The sequence below is a fragment of the Leptopilina heterotoma genome, unplaced genomic scaffold (assembly GCF_015476425.1).
Source record: "Leptopilina heterotoma isolate Lh14 unplaced genomic scaffold, ASM1547642v1 Lhet_108, whole genome shotgun sequence".
Lineage (NCBI taxonomy): Eukaryota > Metazoa > Arthropoda > Insecta > Hymenoptera > Figitidae > Leptopilina > Leptopilina heterotoma.
In genome coordinates this window covers 2,344,830-2,371,733 of record NW_025110825.1, presented here as the reverse complement: position 1 = coordinate 2,371,733, position 26,904 = coordinate 2,344,830, and the positions used below count along the sequence as shown (strand labels likewise).

Genomic DNA, 26,904 nt, shown 5'->3' with positions numbered 1-26,904 from the left:
AAAAGTTATAGTGGTTTGAAAAAGAACTTGAAATTTTTGCAAAAAAATAAAAGTTGGAAAGGTGGGGACCTTTCCAACTTTTATTTTTTAAAAAAAAAAAGAAAAAAAAAAATAATATACATATACATGATATCTAGCACGGAGCTTATGCAAATATCCTATAGAGTTCAAAATAAATATTAATTAAAGAAATGCATTTTTTTTAAATGAAAATTAATCTTTTTAATTTAAAAAATCATTATATTTTAAAAATAAATTTAAACGAAATTTAAAAGAATTTTAAAAGAAATTCAAAAGATCATTAATTTTAATGAAAAAGGATTTTTTAATGAAAAAAAATAATTTCAATGAAAAAGAATGAATTTTAAATTAAAACGGTAACTTTTTTAAAATTGAAAAAATATAAATATTGCTTATCGATTAGATAATTAGAAGATAATTACTAATATTTATCTCTATATCGTCCTTGAATTTCAATAAAGGAGCCTTCATAACATCAGCCAAAATAAAAGTCTCCAATTCAATATTAAACGTATAATTGCAAAGTTTTGAAATTAATAATTTTATTAGGGGAGGATGGGGCAAGGATAGTTAGGTAAGACCTTTTCGGATCTAGCGGCCAAACTTGATTATGTATCTGTAAATGAAAAGTATTTTTGGAAAGACTGGTTATTTGGCTATAATTTTGCTGTACATTATTTTACTGCAGACTCAAATCCCTACGAGATACGAATAAAAAAGTAATCCGGGGCAAGGATAGTTAAAAGAATTCGAAAACCAAAAATGTTATAGAAAATCAGTAAATTTTTGTTTTTTTTTATTTTACTGGATTTAGACTATTCAATATTGATATCCCAAGTATTAAAAATATGTATGGAACATTTTCTGAATTGCAATTATTATATTAAAATTCATCTGAACTAGAATCAGAAGTTTAACCAATTTTTTTCAGACGACCACTAATTTCTTGGTCATAAGCTTCGTTTTCCGTATATTATAATTACGCACCATTATGTATATCAACCTAAAAAGAACAATTGAACACTTTTTTAAACTTTGCAATGTATTAACAGGATTTTACCGTGCCCTATTATCTCTAACTATCCTTGCCCCATGAGCCCATATTTCAGTTTTTTCCAAATTTTAAGGAACGACGTGAATTAATTTGAAAATAAATACGATATTCGTGTTCAGCAGGAAATTCCACTCCGGAAAACATTTGCGTAAAAAATATTCTGAAATTCTAATGTAGAAAACAATATGATAAACATTACGTTGACATTTTAGCAAATCAGACTTTTTTCAAAAGTAATCTCCCAACTTTGCAAATGGTGACAGATTGACTTGCAATTTTTACAATCATCTTTTGGTGTTAAAACGCGAATATACTATGAATTACGCGATTTTTGAGCAAACCGTCTAAGCATAACAGCAACTAACTATCCTTGCCCCATCCTCCCCTAATATCAAAATTACTTAAATTACTTGGGTCAGTCCATTATATTTCACCTGAATCCGTTGCGGCCTATTTTTAAAAAAATCTCATAATTTGTAAAAATGATGTTTAATATCCATAGAATTCATTTTTGAGAATTCTTTTATAAAATTTTTTGAATTAAACTTAGAATTTTAATTTTTAAGTTAAGTTGCACAGTAAAAAGGTTAGATTGACAGTTCTGAAAATTTAATAAAAAAGCATGGAAATAATTTAGATAATACAAATTTCTTGATTAATATTTGTTAAAAATAAGCTAATTACTTGTATAAATAGATTATTATGTAAACATACCTAAAATAATAGATAAAAATTGATTTTAAAACTTAACTATAAAATGTCAAAAGTCACAACATTTTATTTACACTTTTCTAAAAAGTTTATAAATATTAAAAAATTTATTACTATATAATATAAAGTACTTTCAATATACGTTCATATTATGTGCTAACTTTTTAATTTTATAATAAAGAAATATGAAAAATTTTACCTTTAATATTGAATGTTTCATGATTTTCAGTGATTTTAATCACTTATTTCTTCTCAAGTGCAAGACCAAAAAATCCCATTTTTGTCTTAATATTTAAGTTTGACCTTCTTTTCCATTCTATTAAATTTTGGTGATGGAGAACGAGCTAATTTGTAGTTTTATTCATGTTTAAAAAATCTGCTTCCAAAAGCGAGTTTGTTGGTTAAAATGCAGGTAATTTTATAACACTGAAGTTGGCTATCTCAATAGTTTTGCAAAAATCTACTTGCATTTTAACCAACAAATTCGTTTTTTCAGCAGATTTTTTAAACTGAAAAGTAATTTGTTCTCCATCACCAAAATTTAATAGAATGGAAAAGAAGATCAAACTTTAATATTAAGACAAAAATAGGATTTTTTGGTCTTGCACCTGAGAAGAAATAAGTGATTAAAGTCACTAAAAATCATGAAACACTTAATATTAAACGTAAAATTTTTTATATTTCTATATTATAAAATTAAAAAGTTAGCACATATTATGAAAATACATTAAAAATACTTTACATTAAATAGTAATAAATTTATTAATATTTATAAACTTTTTAGAAAAGTGTAAATAAAATGTTGTGACTTTTGACATTTCATAGGTAAATTTTAAAATCAATTTTTATCTATTATTTTGGGTATGTTTACATAATAATCTATTTATACAAGTAAATTAGCTCATTTTTAACAAATATTAATCAAGAAATTTGTATTATCTAAATTATTTCAATGCTTTTTTATTAAATTTTCATAACTGTCAATCTAACCTTTTTACTGTGCAACTCAACTTAAAAATAAAAATTCTAAGTTTAATTTAAAAATTTTATAAAAGAATTCTCAAAAATGAATTCTATGGATATTAAACATCATTTTTACAAATTATGAGATTTTTTTAAAAATAGGCCGCAATGGCTTCAGGTGAAATGTAATGGACTGACCCTATTGAAATTTATAAAATTGAGGCCTTGGATCCAATAACTCGCCCGACGCTCGGAGGCACGCGCTAATGCCAATCGGGTACCAGTGAGTGGCCCAGAGGCGCTCACTGCTCACTGACTGGCAGTTGCGCGTTCCTCCGAGCGTCGGGCGAGTTATTGGATCCAAGGCCTCAATTATTAATATTAAAATTACTTAAATTATTAATACTGAAATTAATAAAATTATTAATATTAAAATTACTTAAATTATTAATATTGAAATTAATAAAAATTATTAATATTAAAATATTACCGTTGAAAGTAAATCTGTAAAGTCAAAACGAAGATTATCAACTGTATTTTGTTCCTCTTGTGTAAAACTAATGTTATATTTGGACATTAAAGCATAAGTTTCTTCTATTGCAATTAATTCAATATCCAAAGATATAAAATCATTTCGAATCTCTCCGAGACATTTCATTGCAATTCTCACATCTTCCAAATCGTTAATATCCCTCGATAGCATATTTATTTGTATACAACCAACGATATAGAATTCTGGCAAATGATTTATTTCGAGAAAGAGATTTTCAAATTCATCAAATTTATTTTTAATATCAACGACAATTGGCTCGGCATTAATGAATATTTCTAATTGATCGCCTTTATCGTCGGCCCAAATGAAAGAGAAACGTTAATATGACTAAATTTAGACAATTTTCTATTAAAAATACTTATTTACTTTATCGTTACCTTAATAACTTTGGATTTCGTAATTTCGAGGAATTTTAATAATCTTTGTGTTTCTTGTTTCTCTATGTATTCGGTAATTGTTGAAAAGCAAATTAATACTCTTCGCCAATAGAAAAATTCCTCCCTTGGTCCAGCAATCTCCGATTCTCTCCTTAATTGTTGACTTTGTACAACATACTTTAGAGTAAAACAAAAAAAAAGAATTAAAAAATAAAAATTAAAAGAATATTTATATTAATAAAGAAAATTTATACCTTTTTTATAATTTTCATCCATTCGTCTACGATATCTTCAACTTGTAACAATACCTTCTAAGAATTACTACATCTTTTAAGTTCCTCTGGATTCGCTAAACATTTCTGATGAAAATTCCAATCGGTGAAGAATTTTGCATCAATTTTGTACTCCATTTCGGTAACTAAAAAATAAAGGACAAATAATATATTACCAAAAATTATTAATATTATTATTACTATTATTGTAGTTTGAACTTAATTTCAGTAAAATTAAATTATTTTTAAACAATTTTTACTGTACTGTTGAGAAATTTGCAAAAATCTTTAAAGTCGCCAATAAAATCGTCCTTCAATTTTCGATTCGTTTCAGTTTTAAACAATTCACCCCATTCAGAGCATGCAATTAAAACTATCTTACGTAATAAATTCGTAAGTCGGGAAATTTGTGATTGAATTTTTTCCGATTCTGAATTAACATCAACGAAAGCGTAATACGTTTCCTGTTAGAAAAAAAATGTATGGCAAATATTTCCTTTAGAAAATTATATAATAATATTTAATATGTAATCTATAATAAACTAATTTATCAAACTAATAATAAAAATATGAACGAATTGAATAATAAATTAATAAATTGAATTGAAATAGTAAATAAATCATTAATGAAAAAATGAGATAAATAAAATAATAATAATACTAAATAATAAATAAGATTATACAATAAATAAATAATGAAATAAATAATAAATAAAATACTAAATAAAGTTTTAAAATACAGTAAATAAATACTTCCAACAATTGTTCCATTTCGTATTCAATGTCAGAGCGTAAACGATAAACAAAGACACATTTCCCATATTTATTTTCTGAATTTTTGTCAATAATAACAGATCGTAAAATTGTTTCCTCTTTTATAGATTCTGGTGTCCAGCAACCAGTTTCTATGAAAATAAACATCGACAATCAATTCTGAATGAAAATAAATTTTTCCACTTAAATTCAAATAATTAAATGGAAAATTCATTTTCTATGACTTTTTATTTCTTCATTTTCATTATTTTTTTTATATTGCGTTGATATTTAAGTAAAATAAAGAAAATAAATATATTTTCTCGTATATTCTCATTATTTTCTGTAAATTGAATTGATATTAAGAAAAATAAAGAAAATAAATACATTTTCATAATTTTGTGTCAATCTCATTTTAATTGAATGAATATTCAAACAAAATAATAAAAATAAAAGAATAAAAATTTTAATTTAAATACAAACGCAGAAAATAAATTTAAAAATGATCTATTTCATTAAATAAATGAAGAAAAGTAAATATTGTTCAAATACCAAAGGAAGGTGGAGAGACTTTTTGCAATTGCAAGGCAATTATTTGTCTTCCACCTTTTTTAAAAAAATCAAGAAAAGAATCTATATATTCATCCTTATAAATAATTCTTCGACCACCATTTTCGAAATTGAACAATCAACACTAAACAAAAAAGTAGATGATCAAGAAAATTTGTTTAATTGAAAAAAATTGTATCCACCAAACGTTGTTTAGTATTTTCCAAAAAAAAGTGACTTTGCTCTTCTTTCCGGAAAGTCAGGACATTCATTTTCTATTATTGGCAATGAATAATCACGCTCTAAATTATGCGAAATATTTGACATTTTTTTTCTCTTTTCTAAAATTTTCTCTAATGTTTTTTTAGAATTTAAAGAATATTAATTAAATATTATTTCGCATTCCAAAGTTTTTCATCTTTCTTTTCAAAAACATTTTTATCAAAACGTCAACTATGAAATGAGTAGAAATTCACTTCATCAAAATAGCGTTTCTCTTTTATTTTCGATATTTCAATCGCTATAAAAATTAATTTAACAATTATCAATAAACAAAATATTGATAATATTAAGGTAGATATTTCAAAATAAAAATTAAAGGATTAAATAAAAAATAGAAAGATTAATCAATATTAAAATTAAAATATTAAAATAAGTTATTGAAATTAAAAATACCAAAAATATTTAAGCAAATTTTCCCCTACGAGCCTGAGAATGATTTCAATAATTACCTTTTAGATTCGAAAATCGACGAATAACGTGACGAATGAAAAAGCAAAATATTTTGATTCGCTTGAATTGAAAACTTTGCTCCTCCCTCAGATTTCGTCCATAAATATTCCTTCAATTTTGGGAACTTCTCATTATTGTCTTGTCCCTGAAAGTGAAAATTAATTTTAATTATTGTCTCTAAAAGAGAATTTAATTTTGTATCGTCTAAATAAACATTAAATGTATAAATAAAAAGTGAAACTAAAAGTATAAATAAAAAGTAACTAAAAGTATAAATAAAAAGTATAACTAAAAATACAAATAATAATTAATAGAACAGTATAAATAAATAAATTTCAAGTGAATAAATATTAAAGAAGAAAATGCCGAAAACTAAAAAGAAGGTTGAAGAAGTTGAAGTAATGGAAGAGGATGACGAATCCAGTGAAAATGATTCAAGCTCAGAAAATTCAGAGTCTGAAAATGAATCCGAAGAATCTGATGAAGCATCTTCAGCAGCAGCACCACCACCAGTAGTTGTGAAAAAACAAGAAATGAAGGGAAAAATGAAAAAAACCAAAGAATCACCACCACCAATGAAAGCTAAAAAGAAAATGACAACATCAAATAAACAAGATAGTGCAGCATCCACTAGTGGACATCATCGTGCACCACCTAGAAGAAAGAAAACATACAGCTACAGTATCTACATTTACAAAGTTCTTAAACAAATACATGAAGATTCCAGCATATCAACTAAATCTATGGTAATAATGAATAACTTTATGGATGATATATTCGAACGTATTGCAATGGAAGCTGCTGAACTTTGTAAGAAAAATCAGACAAAAACATTAGGATCAAGAGAAATACAAACGGCAGTGAAATTACTTCTTCCTGGCGAATTGGCTAAACATGCAATGAGCGAAGGACATAAAGCTTTAGAAACTTATAACAAAAATAAATAAAAATAAATAAAAATTTCGCACAATATTTGGTATCTCAATTGTGGAATTTTGTATGCCGAAATATTTTTTTATGAATTTTCCTAAATTCTTAATTATTTATTATACCAAGTATTTATTCATATTTAATATATATCTTATGTGTTCATAGAAATTCATTAATTATTAATTACTAATTCACTAATTCACTAAAAAATGGCCCTTTTCAGGGCCGCCAAATTTTTAAAAGTTGGAATTACTTTTTGTTCTTTAAACATTTACATAAGTATGTATTTTATTGTCCATGTGTTATTTATTTTTATTTAATAATTATTACACTTATAATTATTAAATAAAAATATCTATTTTCAAATAGCAAATATTATTTGTGGTATTTAATTTATTATTGTTATTATTATGTAAATTTCAAATTTTTTTTAATTTCAAATTTCAATTTTTGAATGATTTTAGATTCAAAGTTTTTCAAAATTCACTTACTAACTATTTAATTATTATTATTTATTATGTTTTAAAATATTAATAAAATTCTTTGAAAGAATTCAATTATTTTCGAAAATTTTGATATAATTAATAATTAATTAAATTTTAATTCTTTAAATTATTTCAAGTACAATTTTAATTGGATTTTTCTCGAAAGAATTTCAATTTTCTTCGTAACACCTGAATTTGTATTTTTACAAATTTTATTATTTTTTAAATTTATTTTATTATTTTTATAAATAATAAAGTGTTTTGCAGTAATTCAATTAATCTTAAATACAATTTTTATAAAATTTGTTTATTAGAATTTAATTTTTCTTTTGTAATTTTAATTAAATTTCTCGAATGAATTTAATTATTTTCCAAAATTATAATGTAATTCTTCGTAAAAATTCAATTATTTCAAAAATTTGGATAAAACTCTTCATAAGAATTCAATTAATTTAAAAAAATTTTAATTAAATTCCTGAAAATAATTCAAATACTTTCAATATACAATTTTCATAAAATTTCTTGATAGAATTCAATTTTTTTGTATAAATAATAAAATTCTTTACAGAAATTAAATTATTTTCAATACAAATTCTTGAAAGATTGCAAATATTTTTACAAACAATAAAATTCTTCGTAGGAATTCAATTTACTTTCATTACAATTTTAATAATTCTCAAAGGAATTGAATTATTTAAAAAAATGTTAATAAAATTATTCGTAAAAATTCAATATTGTTAATAGAAGAATTTTAATTAAATTTTTCAAAAGAAGAATTTTTATAAAATTTCCTGATAGAATTCCTATTATGTATTTTTAAAAATTTTCATCGAATTCTTGAAAGATTGCAATTATTTTTATAAATAATAAAATTCTTCTGAGAAATTAATTTATTTTCAATACAATTTCAATAAAACTTCAAGAAATAAATAAATTATATTTTTCAAAGTTTTAATATCATTTTTCGAAAGAATTCAATTATTTTCTAAAATTTTTAAATATTGTTAGTTAAAAAAATTCTAAGATTAAAAAAAAAAATTTCATCTTTTAAAATAAATAAATAATAAATAATAAATAAATAATAATAATGTAATTTATAAATTTTTCTTGACATCATTATAATAAAAATAATAATACTAAAAATAATAATGCTAAAAATAATTTTTATATTACCTTTCAGAAAATACTGGATTCGAATTGAAAATTTCTCCTTCTCCCTTAAATTTTCATGCTAATGTTCTCCGCATGGATCGATGGATCCATTTTTTAATTGTTTCTGAAAAAAGAATTTAATTTTTAAAATTAGTGCCAAAATTTGGAAGTAATTATTAAAATAATAAATATTAAGTAACAATTAAAAAAAATTTCTTCATTAAATATTTCTTTACTATTTATAAAGAAAAAAGTTAAATAAAAATTTAATTTTTCATATATCTGAAACATTTCACTATCCATAAAAATTTTTCTCTGCAGTTGAATAATTTTTGTATTTGAATAATATTTTCCTTCAATTTAATTTAATTTGTTCTTTTTAAATTTGTTTTTGCTCTATTTTGCCAATATTTACCAATCGGAGAGAGAGTTTTCTTCGCATGAAAAAGAAGAATCTTTTTTAACTAATAAAATTTTTGATTGTATAAACAGGTAGCGCAAGTCTTTCCTCCTCTTCGCAAAAGGTTCAGTTTCAGTGCAACTCTCGTCGCGATTGTAGACCTCTCATCGTTTTTAGTAAGACCTCAGTCCACGTGTATTTTTTTTCTCAACATTTGCAATAATTTAAACAAGTAATTTTCTCCTACTCTTGTTTTTTTAAATTTTATAAAAGAAATGAAAAGTTTTTATCTGCTCTTAATAATAAAGATCAACATTGTTGTTTATCTGCAAACAAAACAATTTTTTTAATTTAATTCCAAAAAATTCAAAAACAATCAACTTTTATTGACAAAAAAAAAAAGTAATTCTCATTAGAGAATTAAATTTCTCATTCTCAATAAAGAAAAATTTTAATTCTTATTTATTTTTTTGCAAAACTTTTTTTTATTTTAACTAATTTTAAAGTAACTTCAAACTTGAGTAAATAATTTCAAAGAAATTACTTTTTTATACTCATAAAATCGACTTTTTGTTTCAAACTTAAAAATTTAGAGTTGATGAAATAATTTTAATTGATAAGTTAATTGTTTGTTGATCTATATTAATAATGCTCTCGTTAAATAAAAAAAATGTATTTTGTTTAAAAAAAGAAACAAAGTTGCTACAAATACACCAGGAAATTATCGAACATAACGTACAGGATGTGGTTTGAAATTCTATCTGAATGTGAAAAAACACTTAAATCACATGGAATTCCCATGAGGAAGAATTAAGTCGCACTGCAAATTGAATTTTGGTTTTAAATAAATATCACAGCTGTTTATATTTTTACTAATTTTTAAAAGAAAACAATAGGAACAATCAAAATGAAGGCCAGCGACGAAAAGAAACCATTAATACCATCAACATCAACTTCAATTGGCCACGAAAGAGTTTCCTATCATTCAGTTATATTCGTGAGTATAATTTTTTTTTTATGAATTACTATCTCCAAGTGTACAAATTTCCTATTTCTTTCTGATTCATATTATGATTATGATTAATATTCATATTTATTATTTAAATATTTAATATATTTAATTAAAAATATCTAATTAATACTAGTAAAATAAAGTGAAAAGTTTATTTAAAAAATAATTTTTGCATAAAGTTAAGTTTTAATTTATTTTTTTCAATTAATTTAAAAATTTTAAATTTATTCCTCTTGTATTAACAAAAATTTATTGTATTTGTTATATTTTAAATTATAAACTGACTCGAAAGAATTTTTTCTTAACACGTAATCTAACCACATATATTGAATTGCATCAATTACGTGATAAATCTTCTGGATTTTTAAAATATTCCTGTATAACTGGATTTTACCTTGAGTTTTTCTATGTTAAAAAATCGAAATATAATATTGATTTATATAAATTTACTCAATATTAATTCAAAACAAAAAAAAATATTTTTATTCAGAAATTTTCTTCAAGAGAAAAGAATTATTTATTCCGAATAATTGACAATAAAAGAATATAATAATTGGGAAACATTGAGAATTAGTAATCATAATAAATATTTCTTATTTAAAGAGTAATATAAAGGGGACGAACAGACTGTTTGAAACCCTAGCAAGAATAATGGTATTTAGCATCATTTTGGCTTCACACCAGAAATTTAACACCGACTCAAATAATTCAGAAATGTCAATAAACTCTTGTTTCTTTCTTTATAGAAATAAATAAAAATTATTCAATAATTCAAGTTTAAAATTTAATTTTTTATAAAAGTAGAATAAATTGAAGCAAATTATTATTTAGTTATTTTAGTATTTATTTTAAATATTAAGTAAATTTAAAATTAAAAAGAAAATAAATTTAAAAGTATTTTAAAATTCTTTTATATTAAAATCTCTCAAATATGTTACAAAAAAAACAAAAGAAATAAATAATTAGAATTTCAGAAAATAAAAATCTAACGGTTAACCAGAGTTATGGTGGACAATAAATTTAATTTTTATTGCTCAAGTGAAAATGTAATTTTTACGTGGTTAACCCATAAATTATTTTTCACTCAGTGCATCTGACCACATGAAAAATGTCTCTCTTGTTTGACATAACAAGTAGTCATTGCCAACTTTGTATCTTAATTATTTGTATTTTAATTGTTCCAAAAATAAAAGTTATGGAATTAATTTTTAAAAAGGAATATGATTATTATAAAAATATTTAAAATTATTCTAATAAAAAAATGAAATTGATTTTAAAAATTAATTTTTAAAAAACGAAAGTGATTAATTCTAAAAATATTTATAATTATTTCTATTTTGCAAACTATTAATAACGTTTTTCTTTTTTGAAAAATATTTATAACTATTGGTAATAAAAATTCTGTAGAATTTTTATTGTTGAATTATTTTAAAGGATGCTCACCTCGGGATAACGTCTCAAACTCGAACACCTGAGGCCTCATTGCAAATGGAACCGATGCAAGGCTCAACATCGGAAAAAATTAATCCAAATGATGCATCCGATAAAATCACTTATACCTGGAGTGATGTAAATGTTTTTGCCGCAACGGAAAGTGAGCGTTTTTGGAAGAGGATGCTGTGGAGGAATTCCAGACGACCTGTTCAACAGAAACATCTTCTTAAAGATGGCAAGTCACAGAATTCTTAATCTACGCATAATCTATTAATTTCAATATAATAAATAAAAAAATTGAAAATCAAATAGAAATAAAAGTAAATAAAATAGGAATAAAATAAATAAAATAGAAATACAAGTGAATAAAAAAGGAATAAAATAAATAGAATATAAATAAAAATAGATAGAATAGAAACAAAATAAAATAGAAGTAACAATAAGCAAAATAGAGATCAAATATAAATAAAAATACTTAGAATAGAACCGAAATAAATAAAATAGAAATAACAATAAGCAAAATAGAAATCTATATTAATAATCGTTGTATTTCGGTAATCTGTTCGCAGTTTGAAGTTAGTTGCTGTTTACTTTTTTGTTTCCTAACTTTTTAAATATTTTTTCTTAAAATTTTAAAATTGTAAAATTATTCTACTGATAATCATTGAATTCTTGTAAAGCATTAATAATAAAATTTGAAAATAATTGAATTTTATGACGAATTCAATTATTTTTAATAATTGTAATACAATTCTTTAGTCATTTTATAATTAATAAAAATCTTCCTAAAAAATTCAATTATTTTTATATAAATAATAAAATTCTTATCAGGATTTCTCTTATTTTCAATACAATTTTAATTAATTTCTTTGAAAATTTCAATTATTTTTAAAAATCTTGTAAAAATTCTCCAAGAAAATTCAATTATTTAAAAAAAATAATTGAATTTTTCACAGGAATTCAATTATTTAAAAAACTTTTAATAAAATCCAATTCAAGAATTCAATTATTTTTAAAAAGAATGAAATTTTCGCTGGAATTCAATTATTTTAAATACAATTTTAATAAAATTCTTCTCAAAAATTCACTTTTTTTTTTAATTTTGCAAAAATTAAATTATTTGCAGAAATAATAAATTTTTTTGTCAGCGATTTAATTATTTTAAAAAGTTTTAATAAAATTCTATTCAAGAATTCAATTATTTTCAGAAATAATTAAATTTTTATTGTACTGAAAATCATTAAATTATTGTGAAATATTAATAAAAAAATTCGAATATAATTGAATTCATTTCAAGAATTTTATCAACATTTTTTCAAATAATTGAATTCTTTCGAGAACATGTAATTAAAATTGTATTGAAAATAATTTAATTCTTAAAAAGATTTTTATTAAAATTCTTTAAAACAATGAAGTTTCTTAATATAATTTTTACTGAAAATTTTGATAATAAATGTTTTTAAAGTAATTTTTATTTAAAATTTTTAAAATAATTGAAAATTGCAAAGAATATTATTAAAAACTTTTAAGAACTTCATTACAATTTCGAAAAGTAATTGAACCTGTTAGAGAAATTTTATTAAAATTGTATTGAAAATAATTGAATTTCTTAGAAGAATTTTATTATTTACAAAAATAATTAAATTCTTGTCAAGAATTTTACAATTTATAAAAATAATTAAAATTGTTTCAAAGAATTATTTATCAAAATTGATGAAAATATTAAAATTTTTATTAAAAATCTTGAAAGTGATTGAATTTAAATAATATTTTGAAAAATAATTGTATTTTTTTGAGAAATTTTATTAAAATTGCATTGAAAATAGTTGAATTGCTCCGAAACATTTTATTATTAATGAAAATAATTGAATTTCTTCTAAGAATTTTCTTATTTATGAAAATGTTTTAATCTTGTGAAGAATTTTCTTTTTTATAATAATAATTGAATTCTTGCGGAGGATTTTACAATTCATAAAAATAATTGAATTGTTTTGAAGAATTTTATCTGAATTTTTGAGAATATTTGAATTTTTGAAGGAATTTTATTAAAAATTTCGAAAATAATGATTTTTTAAAGGAATTTCATCAAAATTGTTGAAAATAATTGAATTTATATTAAAATTCTAGAAAATAATCGAATTTAATTATTAATATTTTAAAAAATACATAATTATATTCTTTCGAGAAATTTTACTAAAATAGAATACCGCGCTCCGCGCGCTGGCGCGCGTATCATTTGCTAGTTAAATAAATAAAATTTAAATAAAATAGAAATAAAAAAACAGAATTGAAATATATAGAGTAAAAATAAAAAAAGATTTACATACTTGAATTTTTTTTTTTTGCAGTGTGTGGAGCAGCATATCCTGGAGAATTATTAATAATCATGGGATCGTCGGGAGCTGGAAAGACGACGCTTTTAAATGCCCTGACATTCCGATCAGGACGCGGTGTCACCGTCTCTGGAACCATGGCAGCCAATGGACACAGAGTTGCTGCCAGTGTCCTGACATCGAGGATGGCTTACGTCCAACAGGATGATCTCTTCGTTGGCACTCTCACCGTTCAGGAGCATTTACTTTTTCAAGCCATGGTGCGAATGGACAGACATATTCCCTTCAGACAAAGAGTCAATAGGGTTGACGAAGTAATTTCCGAGGTGAAGTATTTTTTCCTAAAAAATAAACTTTTTAAATAAAATCAAATATTCTCGAATATCTTCTGACAATTTTCCATCTTAACAAATCGATTCATTTTTTTTAATCCCTTACTCTTTTTTACTATTTATATTCCATCTTAACAAATCGATATATTTCTTAATTTCTAATTATTTTTCATTATTTATATTCCATCTTAACAACGATTTGTTAAGATGGAAGATAAGTTAAGATATATTTCTTAATTCTTCATTATTTAAAATTTTTCGTTTTTTCAGTTGGCATTGACAAAATGTAGAAACACAGTGATTGGAATACCTGGAAGATTGAAAGGCCTCTCGGGTGGAGAAATGAAGCGACTTTCATTTGCTTCTGAAGTTTTAACAGATCCTCCGCTGATGTTTTGTGACGAGCCAACGTCAGGTCTTGACTCCTTCATGGCACATCAAGTTGTTTCCGTTCTAAAAGCTCTGGCTGGTAATTGAGAATTTCATATTTTTCTAAAATAACAGAGAAAAATAACAATTATTTGTTTGTAGCTCGAGGGAAAACAATTATCGCAACTCTCCATCAACCATCATCCGAATTGTTTGCACTCTTTGATCGAATTCTTCTAATGGCAGAGGGACGAGTCGCTTTCATGGGAACTGCAGATCAAGCTATTGTATTTTTCAAGGCGTAAGTCTCATTTTTTCTCTATTTTCTCCAATTCAAGCTAAATTCCAAAAAAGTTCTTTGTATTAATTTTTAATTAAAAAATTTCATTTAATTAACATTTTAAATAATTTAATTTAATTTGTCCAATTAAATCAAAATTAAAAAAATCTTCTTTGCTCTTTACATTTCTTTTACTTATAATATTTAGAAGAATTTAATTTAATTTACTTTAATTTAATTTGAAGGAAATAATAAAAGGTGAATTCTAATATTTTTCAAAATTCCCAATTGAAAAGTTTAGGAACGGGATGTCCGAGTAATTATAATCCAGCGGATTACTTTGTACAAAAGTTGGCAATTGTTCCTGGTCAAGAAGTCACGTGTCGTCAGTCGATAAATTCAATTTGCGACAGTTTTCAAAAAAGTGATTTAGGAACAAAAATTGCCCTTGAGGCGGAAACAGCTCACGGCGAATATGAAGATTTAATGGAATGGAAAATTGGCTCGTCGAAAATATCGTCACCATACAAAGCCACGTGGTGCGAGCAATTTCGTGCCGTTCTCTGGAGATCGTGGCTCTCCGTCATCAAGGAACCAATTCTCATCAAAGTTCGACTCCTTCAAACAGTGGTGAGTTGATTATCTGTAAAAGAAAAATTTCAAATTAGTTCAATTTCAAATTTTTACGTTCATTTTTTACTTTCAATTTTTTAATTTACGTTTCTAAGATATAAACTGCAAAAAAAATTAAATCAAGTAAATCTTTTTTCACTTCTGATACAAAACGAATTCATCACTCGGTTGTCAAATTAATTAAAAACTGAAGTCAGGATTCATTTCTATTCTGTATTTTATGCTTTCTATTTATTTCGATTGTTTTTTCACTCTATTTTAATTATTTTGTATATAATTCAAATATATAAATAAAAAAAATTTTAATAAACATAAATAAGTACGAAAAATTCCTAAAAATTTATAACTTTTTATATTTTTTGTTTAAGATGGTCTCGCTCTTGATTGGTGTAATTTTTTTTGGTCAACGTTTGGATCAAGATGGAGTGATGAATATTAATGGAGCGATTTTTATCTTCCTTACAAATATGACTTTTCAAAATGTATTTGCAGTCATTAGTGTAAGCATAGAAAAAGTATTAAAGGATTTAACAAAATTAATATTAAGAAAAGGCGAAATTAAATAAATAAAATAAATTGCTTTTTCTTTTTCTAATTTCTACAAATTTTTTAAAAATTTCGACTCATTTTTCAGGTATTTTGTGCAGAGTTACCGATATTTTTGCGAGAACATCGCAATGGAATGTACAGAACAGATATTTATTTTCTTTGCAAAACGTTAGCGGAGTGGCCAATTTTTATCGCAGTACCTTTAATTTTCACGTTCATCGCATATCCAATGATTCAACTTTATCCTGGAATTGATCATTTTTTTATTGCCGCCGGAATCGTGACCCTTGTGGCGAACGTTGCCACTTCTTTTGGTGAATATCCACAATTTTCATTTCAAATTTTATTAAAATTAACTTTCACTTCTTTTGGTAAATATCTACAATTTTCATTTCAAATTTTATTAAAATTAACTTTCAATATTGAATTCAAATTACTAGATATAATTAACTAAATAATTATTAAGTAACTAACTAAAAAATTATTAATAAACTAAAACGAAAAAACATGTCGATAAAAACGAAATTTAAATTAGAAATAATTTACAATCTACAAAAGTTAAAATAAAATTTCCTTAAAGTTCTGAATGTTCAAATTCGAACCAAATTTTTCCAGTTAAAATATTTTTTAGAAATTAAATTGAATTAGAAAATAATGTAAAAATAACAGTTAAGAATTAACTTTTTTAATATACAAAATAATTCTCTTTTAATAGAATACAAATTTAAAAAAGTAAAAAAGTCCTTCATTTGAACGTTCAAAAGTTTGGAAACAGAAATAATTTCTAACTATAATTTAAAATAATTTTCAAAAAGGGACAAAAGGGGGAAAAACAAAAAAAAGGAACATTACTTTTTAACTATGAAACACATTTCTAACAGGCTTTTTTTTGGGAAAAAATGCTGAAATAATAGAACTTGTTTTTCCTGTTTTCTTTTTTTTAAACACAGTGCAGATGATATGATGCGTAAAGTAGATGCTGAACTGCATTGGATATTAGTTTGCTACTGGATACTATACATTTATGAGAACCAGTAGCAAATTCTTCAGGAACGGATAGAAAAAAAAACAATTCCCATAAACGATAAACAAAAAAAGAAAGAAATACACAACCGCAGAGAATTTTTTCAGAAATAGAATTTTAAAAATCCATTTATTGCAAACTGGAAATTTTGCAAATAAAATTTTACCTTTTAAATTTTTACTATTGTAATTTTAATTACTGCATCTATTTACTATTTACACCCAGAAAAAATATATATTTGACTCAAAGCCTACTAAACTTTTTATTTGTCTCAAATAAATTTTATTTACTTCAATCATTTAAACCAAATAAACAAACTAAAGCAAATTGTAATTAAACCAAATTTTATGTTTGCTAAATAAAATTTGTTATTTATGACAAATAATTTGAGACGAATATACTTTTATTCAACTTAAATAAATTATATTTAGGGTTTAAATAAAATTTTTCTCTGCGTGTATATTAATTTATTTATTGTGAACTATAACTATTTATAGTAAATTATGTTCAAATATGTATTAAATTAAAATTCAGGTATTATTTTTATTATTTATTTATAATTATTATTATTTCGTTGGAAAATTCTGGAAAAATTCAAAATTATTATTATTTTTATAAATTAAAAATTAAATTACTGTTTCAGTTTTTACATTGAAGAAAAAATATTTAATTACTGCTTCGATCTTATTGATCAGTTTAGTTAAATTAAAAAATTAATTATCAATAAAAAAACAAATAAATTTCTTTTAGGAACGAATTTTTCAAATTTCTGAAAAAATGTCTGCTGGTATTCTTATAGATTTCGTTTATGAATGAAAATATGTGACCGTCCCTGATTAATTGCGTGTTCGCAACGAAGGAATTAATCCTTTTTGATATACGTGTAAATGATATTCGATTCGTTTTTCGATTGTACCCGAACATGATAGAATTACTGTATTCTCGAATTACCTTATTGCAGCTTCAATGGACCTGGTTGTGATATTCAATGGTTTATCGGCGACGACATATCTTATTCACGTTACTTTTCCATAAGTAGAATCATTATACAATCAAGAAATCATAAATATTTTCTTAATTTACGCATTTCATTAAATTCACCAAAATCCATCATAAAATCGAAATTTGCCATTAAGACTTCTGTTTTCTTGAATCTGAAAAATAAATTTAAATTAATACCATTATTATTTATTTATCATCAAGATTCCGCGGTCGAAATTGTTAGATAATAAAAGGATTAATTACTGTTGTTGTTATTATTAAATTAATATTATTAATTGCAAATAATATTGCTTGAATTACGTGTTTATAAAGTATATAATAAAGTAGAAAAAATACAAAATAAATAAAAAACATGGGTAAATACATATTTACAAAGTATAATAAATTAAATTAATTTATTTCAGGATATCTAATTTCCTGCGCAAGTACAAGTATTTCTATGGCACTGTCAATAGGACCACCGGTTATAATTCCATTTTTACTTTTTGGAGGTTTCTTTTTAAACACGGCGTAAGAAATTTACTATTAAATGTTATTATTGAAAAAAATATTTACAACTAAAAACATATTTACAATAAAAAATCGATTTAAATGTCAAAAAATATAGAAAAAGAAGTAAAAGAATAAGTGAATTAATTTATTTTTGAAATAGTTCTGTTCCAGAGTATTTTAAATGGTTTTCATATTTATCATGGTTTCGTTATGGTAATGAGGCTTTGCTAATTAATCAATGGAAAGACGTCGAGTCTATTGCCTGCACTCGGAGCAATGCAACATGTCCAAAGTCAGGACACATGATTCTCCAAACGTACAATTTTAAGGAAGTGAGTTTTTTTAAGTGACCATTAATCGAAAATTGATTGAATCCAATTATCCAATTATCTATTTAACAAAATTATAATTATAAACATGTCATCCTAAATAATTAATTATATAATTATCAATTTAATGTTAATTAGTAATTAATTAATTAATTAATGCCAAAAAATAAATTAATAATTAATTAGTTAATTAATAATTAATTCCACGTTTTTATTTTCAATTTTCAGGAGGAGTTCTTAATGGTGATCATCAATTTGATTGCACTTATTATTGTTTTTCGATTTATTGCCTTTTTGGCACTTCTTTCAAAAACTTATCGCTCAAATTAAAAATTTCTAGTTACAATAACTATTTATTTTAATTATAAACAATTTATATTTATTATAATTATAAATAATTATAAATATACTACAATTATTGAATGAATGTACATGTATGTAAGCAGTGTGCTTTTGTAAATTGTATTTTGAAATGACAAAAGAAAAATAATATATTTAGTAAATTAATTTTTGTTACTAAAAAAATATTGGTAATTTTATATTTTAATTACTCGAATTATTGTTCGATTGATAGATAATATATGTAAATTACAAAATGTATAAAATTTAAATATATATACAATAAAGCTTTAATTGTTATAAAATTCAAAATGGATTCAATTATTTTTAATAATTTAGTGTCTAGATATTAATTATTAATTTATTATTATAAATAATTTATTTATTATTAAATGAGTTTTATATTTTATATATTTTCTTATATTTGTGAACACCATTTTTATTTTAAATTACAAAATGTTAATTATATAATTAGGCCAATAATTAAATTTATAACAAAAATATTCTTTTTCCGAAAGGGAAATTTTTTGTTCTCGGTGTTTATTAATTTACTGACCAACCGTTAATTGTTAAGATTGTTAACTAATAAAGAATTATGTTTGAAACCCAGTAAAATTAAATAAATTAAAAAATGTGTATTTAACAAAAAATAATTTGGAACACTTTAGATTCTTCGGATCCTTCAGATTAATGAATATCAATAAAAAAAGGATAAAATAATTAAGATTTAAAATACCTGTAACATTAGAAGTATTTTCTTTCTCGACACATTCTCAATATTTACAACAAGATTCATTTTTTTCACCTTTGTTGATTGAAAAAACCGAAAAAACAATAGAAACCTCTCAATGCGGTTTCATTGTTATTTTGAGGTTAGGATCCGGCGTCTGAAAAATATTTCACTTCAATCTTGTTATTTTTGAGGTTTTTGAAGTAAAAATTAATGTTTTATCAAAATTGTCACTTCATTTATCAAATAGAGAGTTATTTTATTGAATAACATTCACAATTATTAATTAAAATGGTTAAAATGCAAAAACTTATCACTTTAGATTTTATGCACAATAAGCAATAAAATTGCAACTGAAAATTAAAGCCAAATTCATTTGTCATAACAGACTTTTTAAAAAATTTGAAAAAAATCCACCAATCAAAATAATGCTTGTAATGCAACAATGTCATGTGACCTTTATGTTTATGAAGTTAGCCGCATAGAAACATAAATATAAACAAATTAAAAATGACAGTTTTTGTGTTTTTAAAGATGTTTTTCTCGTTTTTTTACAAATCTGTTGTAATTTGGTAAAGAATAAAATATTTTCAAGCCGAGATAATACAAATCTTGAAAAAAATTGATCTACAATGAGATAATAGTGAAGAAAGAAGATAAAAGAGTTAAACAATTAAACAATTGTTATTATAACCTCAAAAATGGTACTTATTTTTTCTTTTTAAAAAAGAAAATATTGAATACATAATTAAATGAATTAAATGAAACTAGGATCATCAAGAAAAGATACTGCTTCCTATTTATACAGGAATTAGATTAGAGAATAGTATTATTTACTATGAAAAAAAACTAGAAACAATAAAGAATGTCTAAGCAAGTCGTCAAGTAAGTATACCTACAAGTAATTTTAATAATTATTAATCGTCTTTTGTCAACTATTTTCAAAACTTCTTTTTTGTTTTTTAAGTACAATAATAGTTTCTTGAACCTCCAAATTTTTTCTAAATCCAAATGATATTTAATTCGAAAATATCACTCGATATGTTTATATACTCAGTGAGTATAAAGTTCTACTTGCAAATTCTTATTTTTTTGGATTTAAGAATTAAAATAATATAGAAAGAGAGTAAATCTTGATAGATTTACTCAATATCTTTCTATAGACATAAAAAAGTACTCTTATAAAAGCAATTTTTTTTACCAATCTCCATTGACACAGTTTGAAAATAAATAATATTTTTTTTTTTACTTTTCTTTAGCTTTCATTATAGAGTTTCACAAAAGCCACGAAGTTTATGGCAAATGCAAACGTCAAATCGATGATCTATGTTATTATTCTGCAATTTTCCCCATTGGAGGATCAATATGGGATCAAAATCTGGATTAACCACAAGAGAATTGAAATAAAGAAAAAAATCGCTTCTCTCAATACTGACATGAGACTCCAGACGATTATGACATGTAATAGAAAACCGAAACCCTATATGTTCGACGTGGCTAATGTCTAGTACCACCGCTTTAAATCATCACAAGAAATACCTTTACTGATAAATAATAATAAACAATATTATAAATTTAGAAATCAAACTAATTCAAATTTTCCCAGTAAATTAATTTTTCTTTTTATTGAAGTAACTTTAATTTTTATTTTTAACTCTCTTAACAAAATTAGTCTTTGTAATTAATTAAGGTAATTTTTATTTGACTCTCTTAACAGAAAAAGTCTTTGTCTTTGCTAAATTAATTTTTAACTCTCTTGACAAAATTATTTTTTGTCTTTGTGAGGTTTTTTTGCCTTTTCTTTTACTAATTAATTTTGAGTCTGCCTTTGCTAAATTAATTTATTTTCTATTAATTTTTAACTCTCTTGACAAAATTATTCTTTGTTTTTGTGATCTTTTTCTGCCTTTTCTTCGACTAATTAATTACTTTCGAATTATTAATTATATTTAAAAGAAAAAAAAATCTTTTCGTTAAAAATTAAAGAAAGGGAAAAATTTAATTATTTTCCAAGCAGTCAATTTTTCAACGATCGTAATTTAATTTCATAGACAATATTAAAAGTCATAACTTTCAATGAAAAAATTGAGTTCAAAATTTCAAGCTATAAACAAATTAAAAACAAATTTCGTATTATAAAATTATTTTTAAACTCGCAAGGGAAAAAATATTGTCAAGTACATATCTACTCTACTGCACTGAATATCCTTTCCTGTTACCTGTTCTCTTTCACTCTCGTCTCTTATTCTCGCAGTGCTAAGGTTTCCAGACACCTGAACGCAGGCGGATGACAATCGTTTTGTCAAACCGGCGAAGAAATAATTTTTCATTTGATTTAATTTCAAAATTAAGCCAAGAAAAAAACGAAAAATAAATTTCTTAATGAAACATCGAATCGACAAATTCTTCAAAGATTTATTGTGATGTACCAAAAAACCGTGGGCGAATCTGGTGTACGAGGTGTGACTCTATCTTGGCAAAATCTCAGCGTTTTTGCGTTGGATTGTAATCGAACGATTTGCAAACGATTAATTAATAATGGTGAATATTTTGTGATTTTAAAAATTAAATTTATTTTTACGTGCGAATTAAAATAAATTAATTAAAATAAATATTAAAATAAAGAACTCATTGATTTCAGTGCGAGGTGCAATTAAATCTGGTGAGCTCACGGCAATTTTGGGTGGAAGGTAATTTTTCTTTTGTTTCCAATCATCATTATTATTTAAAAATTAAAAGATTAATAAAAAAAATTATGTTTTTAATTATTTTCAATTCAATTAAAAAATAATTAAATTAATTATATTTAAAATAATCAAAATTTTAAGAAAATGATCAATAAATTTTGAACGTTTAAATGAATGGAATATTTTTTATTAAAAATGTTTCCATAAATTTTGAACGTTCAAATGAACGGAATCTTTTTTCCAAAAATGTTTCCATCAATTACTGATTGGAATAAAAATTAAAAACTTAAATTTTACATTTAGAAACTTTTTAATTAATTTTTTTATATTTTACTAATTTTAATTTTTTTAACTACAAAATTATCATAATAAAAATTTAATTTGAAAAAGAGAAAATTATATTTCGTTCATTCGAACATTCAAAACTTTAGGATCATAAATATTTTTACAAATTTAAGATTTTTGTTGTTTCTATCTTTATATTTATTTTTATACTCGAGGAAATTAATTTTTGACAAATAAAATTTAAATAGAAATAAAATCGTTATTGTTGTTTAATATAAATATTAAAAACGTATTATATTATAACCATTTCTCTGAAATTTTGAACGCGCAAATAAACATTTTTTTAAATTAAATTTGGAAAATTACTACTGAAATGAAAAATAATATAAAAGACATTCACTCAGCTAAGAATTAATTATTTAATATAAAATAATTTTTAGCACAGTATGAAATAAAAGAAGTAATTAAAATATCTCCGTTCATTTGAATATTCAAAATTTTGAAGCATTTTAATTATTTTTTTATTTAATTTTTAATCATTAAGTTAATATTAAATTAAAATTAATGAATTTTTAATTATTAAATTAATATTAAATTAAAATAATAAATTTTCAATTATTAAATTAATATTAAATTAAAATTAAAATGAATTTTCAATTATTAAATTAATATTAAATTAAAATTAATTTTAAAAAATGATTTTTGTGTTTAAAAAAACAGTGGAGCGGGCAAAAGTTCCTTGATGACAGCATTAGCTTTTCGAACGCCTCGTAAGTAATAAAAACGAAGAAATAAACTCTTTATTTCAAAAATTAATTGAAATAAATAATAAATTATTTATTTTTCCTTAAATTTCAAATCACAGTTAATTAACTAATATATTTATTGTTAAATATAAAGCGGGAGTCATCGCCAATGGAGAAATAAGAGCAAGCGGAAGAAGCGTTGATTTAGCGTACATGAGACGTTACAGTGGTTTTATGCACCAAGAAGATATTTTTATCGGTTCAATGACAGTGTCCGAACATCTTTGGTTTATGGTATGAAAATTATTATTTACAAATTTAAATTAATCTTTCTGAAAAAAGAATTTTTTTAATTTAATTTAATTTTTTTTATTATAAGAAACTACTTAGGAATAGAATTTATTTCTCGATTATAATGATTATTTTTCGAATTTTCTCTTCACTATAGGCAAGAATGAAATTGGATAGAAAAATATCGTCTCGTGAAATTAATCAGCGAATAAAAGGTCTTTTACGTGAAGTAGGATTAATTTCGAGATGTAATATTCGAATTGGAAGTGGTGGCGATGACAAAGTTTTATCAGGTGGAGAACGAAAGAGACTTGCATTTGCAACCGAGGTACAATATTTAAAATTCAAAGAATTATATTTCTATTAATTCCGAAATTAATTTTCCCCGATATAGCTTTTGACGGATCCGAAAATTTTATTTCTGGACGAACCAACGACTGGTCTTGACGCACATTCAGCTAGTTTTCTTGTATCACAACTAACTTCAATTGCTGGACGAGGACGAACAGTCCTTTGCACAATTCATCAACCAAGTTCGGCAATTTTCGATTTATTTCAAAAAATTATTTTAATCGCCGATGGTAGGATTGCCTTTGCCGGTAGCACCGAACAGGCTATTGAATTTTTTTCCAGGTAATATATTTTTTTTCTTTATTTAATTCGTTCAATTTTAATCAAAAATCAGAATAATATTTATCTTATGATTTATAAATCATAAGATAAATATTCTTCTGATTTTTGATTAAAATTATAACAGCGTTTTTTTAATTAATTTTATAATTCGTTAATTTTTCAGTTTGGGCTACGAGTGTCCGGTTTCGTACAATCCGGCAGATTTTTTCGTGACAACTTTAGCAATTGCCCCGAAAGACGAGGACAGTAGTCACAGAACGGCACAAAAAATTTGCAATGCATTCCTCTCAAGCGATGCCTGTAAGGAGATTGACATCACTGTTCAACTTGAAATACACGTTGGGGGAACTTTTAACGTAAAGAAAAAAAATTCTATTCCATTCTATATTCAGTATTTTTCTTTCAAGTAACAATAAATTTTTGTCTGTTTGTTAATTTTAGCAAAGAGCAGAATCTGAGGAGATCGACAACTTGTGAGTTAATTTACACGATTTATTAAAATTTTCTTTTTCGAAAATTGTTGATAAAAATTAATTATTTGTATATTATTAATTTATTATTAATATATTATTTATTTACATAGTTTTAATATTCCAGTGCACAACCATATTGTTGGTCGAGAATGTTTTGGTTAACTCATCGAGGATTTATGCAAGTACTACGAGATCCGTCGATTCAGCTTCTTCGAATTTTACAAAAAGTGGTAAATTAACAGATAAATAAACAAAAATTAAAGTAAATTTTTTAAAATTTTTAATAGAATTTAATTTCTGTTTCAGTGTTTGGCAACATTGGCGGGTCTTTGCTTCGTGGGAGCAATTAAATTAGATCAATTGGGCATTCAAGCTGTTCAGGGTGTGATTTTTATTATGGTGGCTGAAAATACCTTTTTTCCGATGTACTCAACCCTAGCGTTAATTCCCCAAGAATTGCCACTTTTTCTCAGGGAATATCGAGCAGGAATGTATCCTGCTTATGTTTATTATATCGCACGAATGATATCACTCGTACGTCACAAAAAAAACTTTATTTACCAAATTTTAATCGCAATTAAAATTTTTAAATTACAAATTAAAATTGAATTCACTAGAAAATAATTATTCCATGTTCAGTTATTATTTATGGAATATTTATTTAATAGCAAATAATAAAAATCTTTGTAAAAAATTTAATTATTTTTATATTTAAATAATAAAATTAAGTTATTAATAGAATTTCGAAATTAGATTCCAGGATTAATTATTGAGCCGATATTATTTGTTGCGGTTGTTTACTGGTTAGCTGGCCTTCGACACACCATGGAAGCTTTTGGTCTGACACTTCTAGTTTTAATTTTCACTATGAATGTCTCAACTGCTTGTGGTATGTTTATTTCGCAACATCTATTTTTTATTTTCTAAATTATAATTTCAAAAAGAACAATTCTAAATTATAATTGAATAAAAAAAAATAATAATTTTCTTCCAGGATGTTTCTTTTCAGCCGCATTTGAAAATGTCCCATTAGCAATGGCCTATCTTGTCCCTTTCGATTATCTTTTGATGATCACAATGGGACCTTTCGCCAAACTTGAGTACTTTCACGCTTTTTAATTAATCACTATTGAATTAATAAATTCAATCATAATAATAATTAATCAATTTCGTTGTAATAATAATAATTAAAAAATTTAATTATAATAATAATTAATGAATTTAATTTCAGTTCACTGCCCATTTATGTTCAATGGGTAAAATATCTTTCATGGCTTTTGCATTCAACAGAAGCTCTCTCAATTGTTCAATGGACAAACGTTGGAAATATTTGTAAGTTCAAAATTCATTATTTAATTTACAACAATTTTTTCTTTACAAATAGAAAAATTTATAAATAAAAAATTGAAACAATAAAAAACTTTCTATACTTTAAATAATAAATAAATATTAACTACAAATTAATATTAATATTAATTAATATTAATATTAACTGTAAATATTAATTTGTAATTAATAAATATTAACTAGTTAATGAATCGGTATTTAAAATTAATTTCTTTTCTATTTAAAATTTAGCGTGTGAGGCAACAAATCCCGAGCTGCCATGTATCACGAGCGGATCGGCCGTACTTGAAAATTACGATTTCAATGAAAATAATTTCTGGCAGGATATCATTCTAATGGCAATAATTTACACAATTTTCCACATTCTTGGATATCTTTTTCTATGGAGGCGTTGTCGCAGCAAATAAAGTAAAAAAAAACCTGAACGAAAACTCCTCCAACCAAAGACAAAGAAATTATTTTTTAATATTAACTGTTCCATTTAATTGTATCGAATAAAATTTTTACAAAAAGAAAGTTACATATCTATTTTATTAATACCAGTATTAGTTCATTAATCAATTCTTTCAAATTATTATTGTGAAACAGAAATTAATCTTATGAACATAAAATCCAAACAAAACATAAATATA

The 26,904-nt window shown here is 23.7% G+C and overlaps 1 protein-coding gene and 2 long non-coding RNA genes across 3 annotated transcripts; 2 read left to right on the top strand and 1 right to left on the bottom strand.

Annotated features, from left to right (window-relative positions):
- Positions 1 to 3,567: 3,567 nt before the first annotated feature.
- LOC122502609 lies at positions 3,568 to 8,747 on the bottom strand. Its single transcript, XR_006301650.1, has 4 exons — positions 8,574 to 8,747; positions 5,985 to 6,130; positions 3,934 to 4,097; positions 3,568 to 3,856 (listed from the first exon to the last, which is right to left on the bottom strand). It is a non-coding gene; the product is annotated as an uncharacterized LOC122502609 (long non-coding RNA).
- Positions 8,748 to 8,802: 55 nt separating this feature from the next.
- On the top strand, positions 8,803 to 26,727 carry LOC122502780 (ABC transporter G family member 3-like). The gene is made up of 26 exons (XM_043613006.1): positions 8,803 to 9,184; positions 9,644 to 9,949; positions 11,399 to 11,633; positions 13,747 to 14,057; positions 14,334 to 14,532; positions 14,595 to 14,733; positions 15,009 to 15,342; positions 15,714 to 15,845; positions 15,980 to 16,208; positions 18,325 to 18,430; positions 18,573 to 18,744; positions 18,970 to 19,065; positions 22,174 to 22,351; positions 22,452 to 22,500; positions 23,503 to 23,552; positions 23,683 to 23,822; positions 23,977 to 24,147; positions 24,214 to 24,452; positions 24,616 to 24,808; positions 24,894 to 24,925; positions 25,050 to 25,155; positions 25,232 to 25,459; positions 25,679 to 25,814; positions 25,920 to 26,025; positions 26,157 to 26,257; positions 26,504 to 26,727. The coding sequence occupies exons 2-26, from the start codon at positions 9,860 to 9,862 to the stop codon at positions 26,677 to 26,679; spliced, it is 3,948 nt and encodes a 1,315-aa protein (XP_043468941.1). The 5' UTR covers positions 8,803 to 9,184; positions 9,644 to 9,859; the 3' UTR covers positions 26,680 to 26,727.
- Positions 20,300 to 21,392, top strand: LOC122502605. The gene is made up of 2 exons (XR_006301647.1): positions 20,300 to 20,695; positions 21,070 to 21,392. It is a non-coding gene; the product is annotated as an uncharacterized LOC122502605 (long non-coding RNA).
- Positions 26,728 to 26,904: the final 177 nt, after the last annotated feature.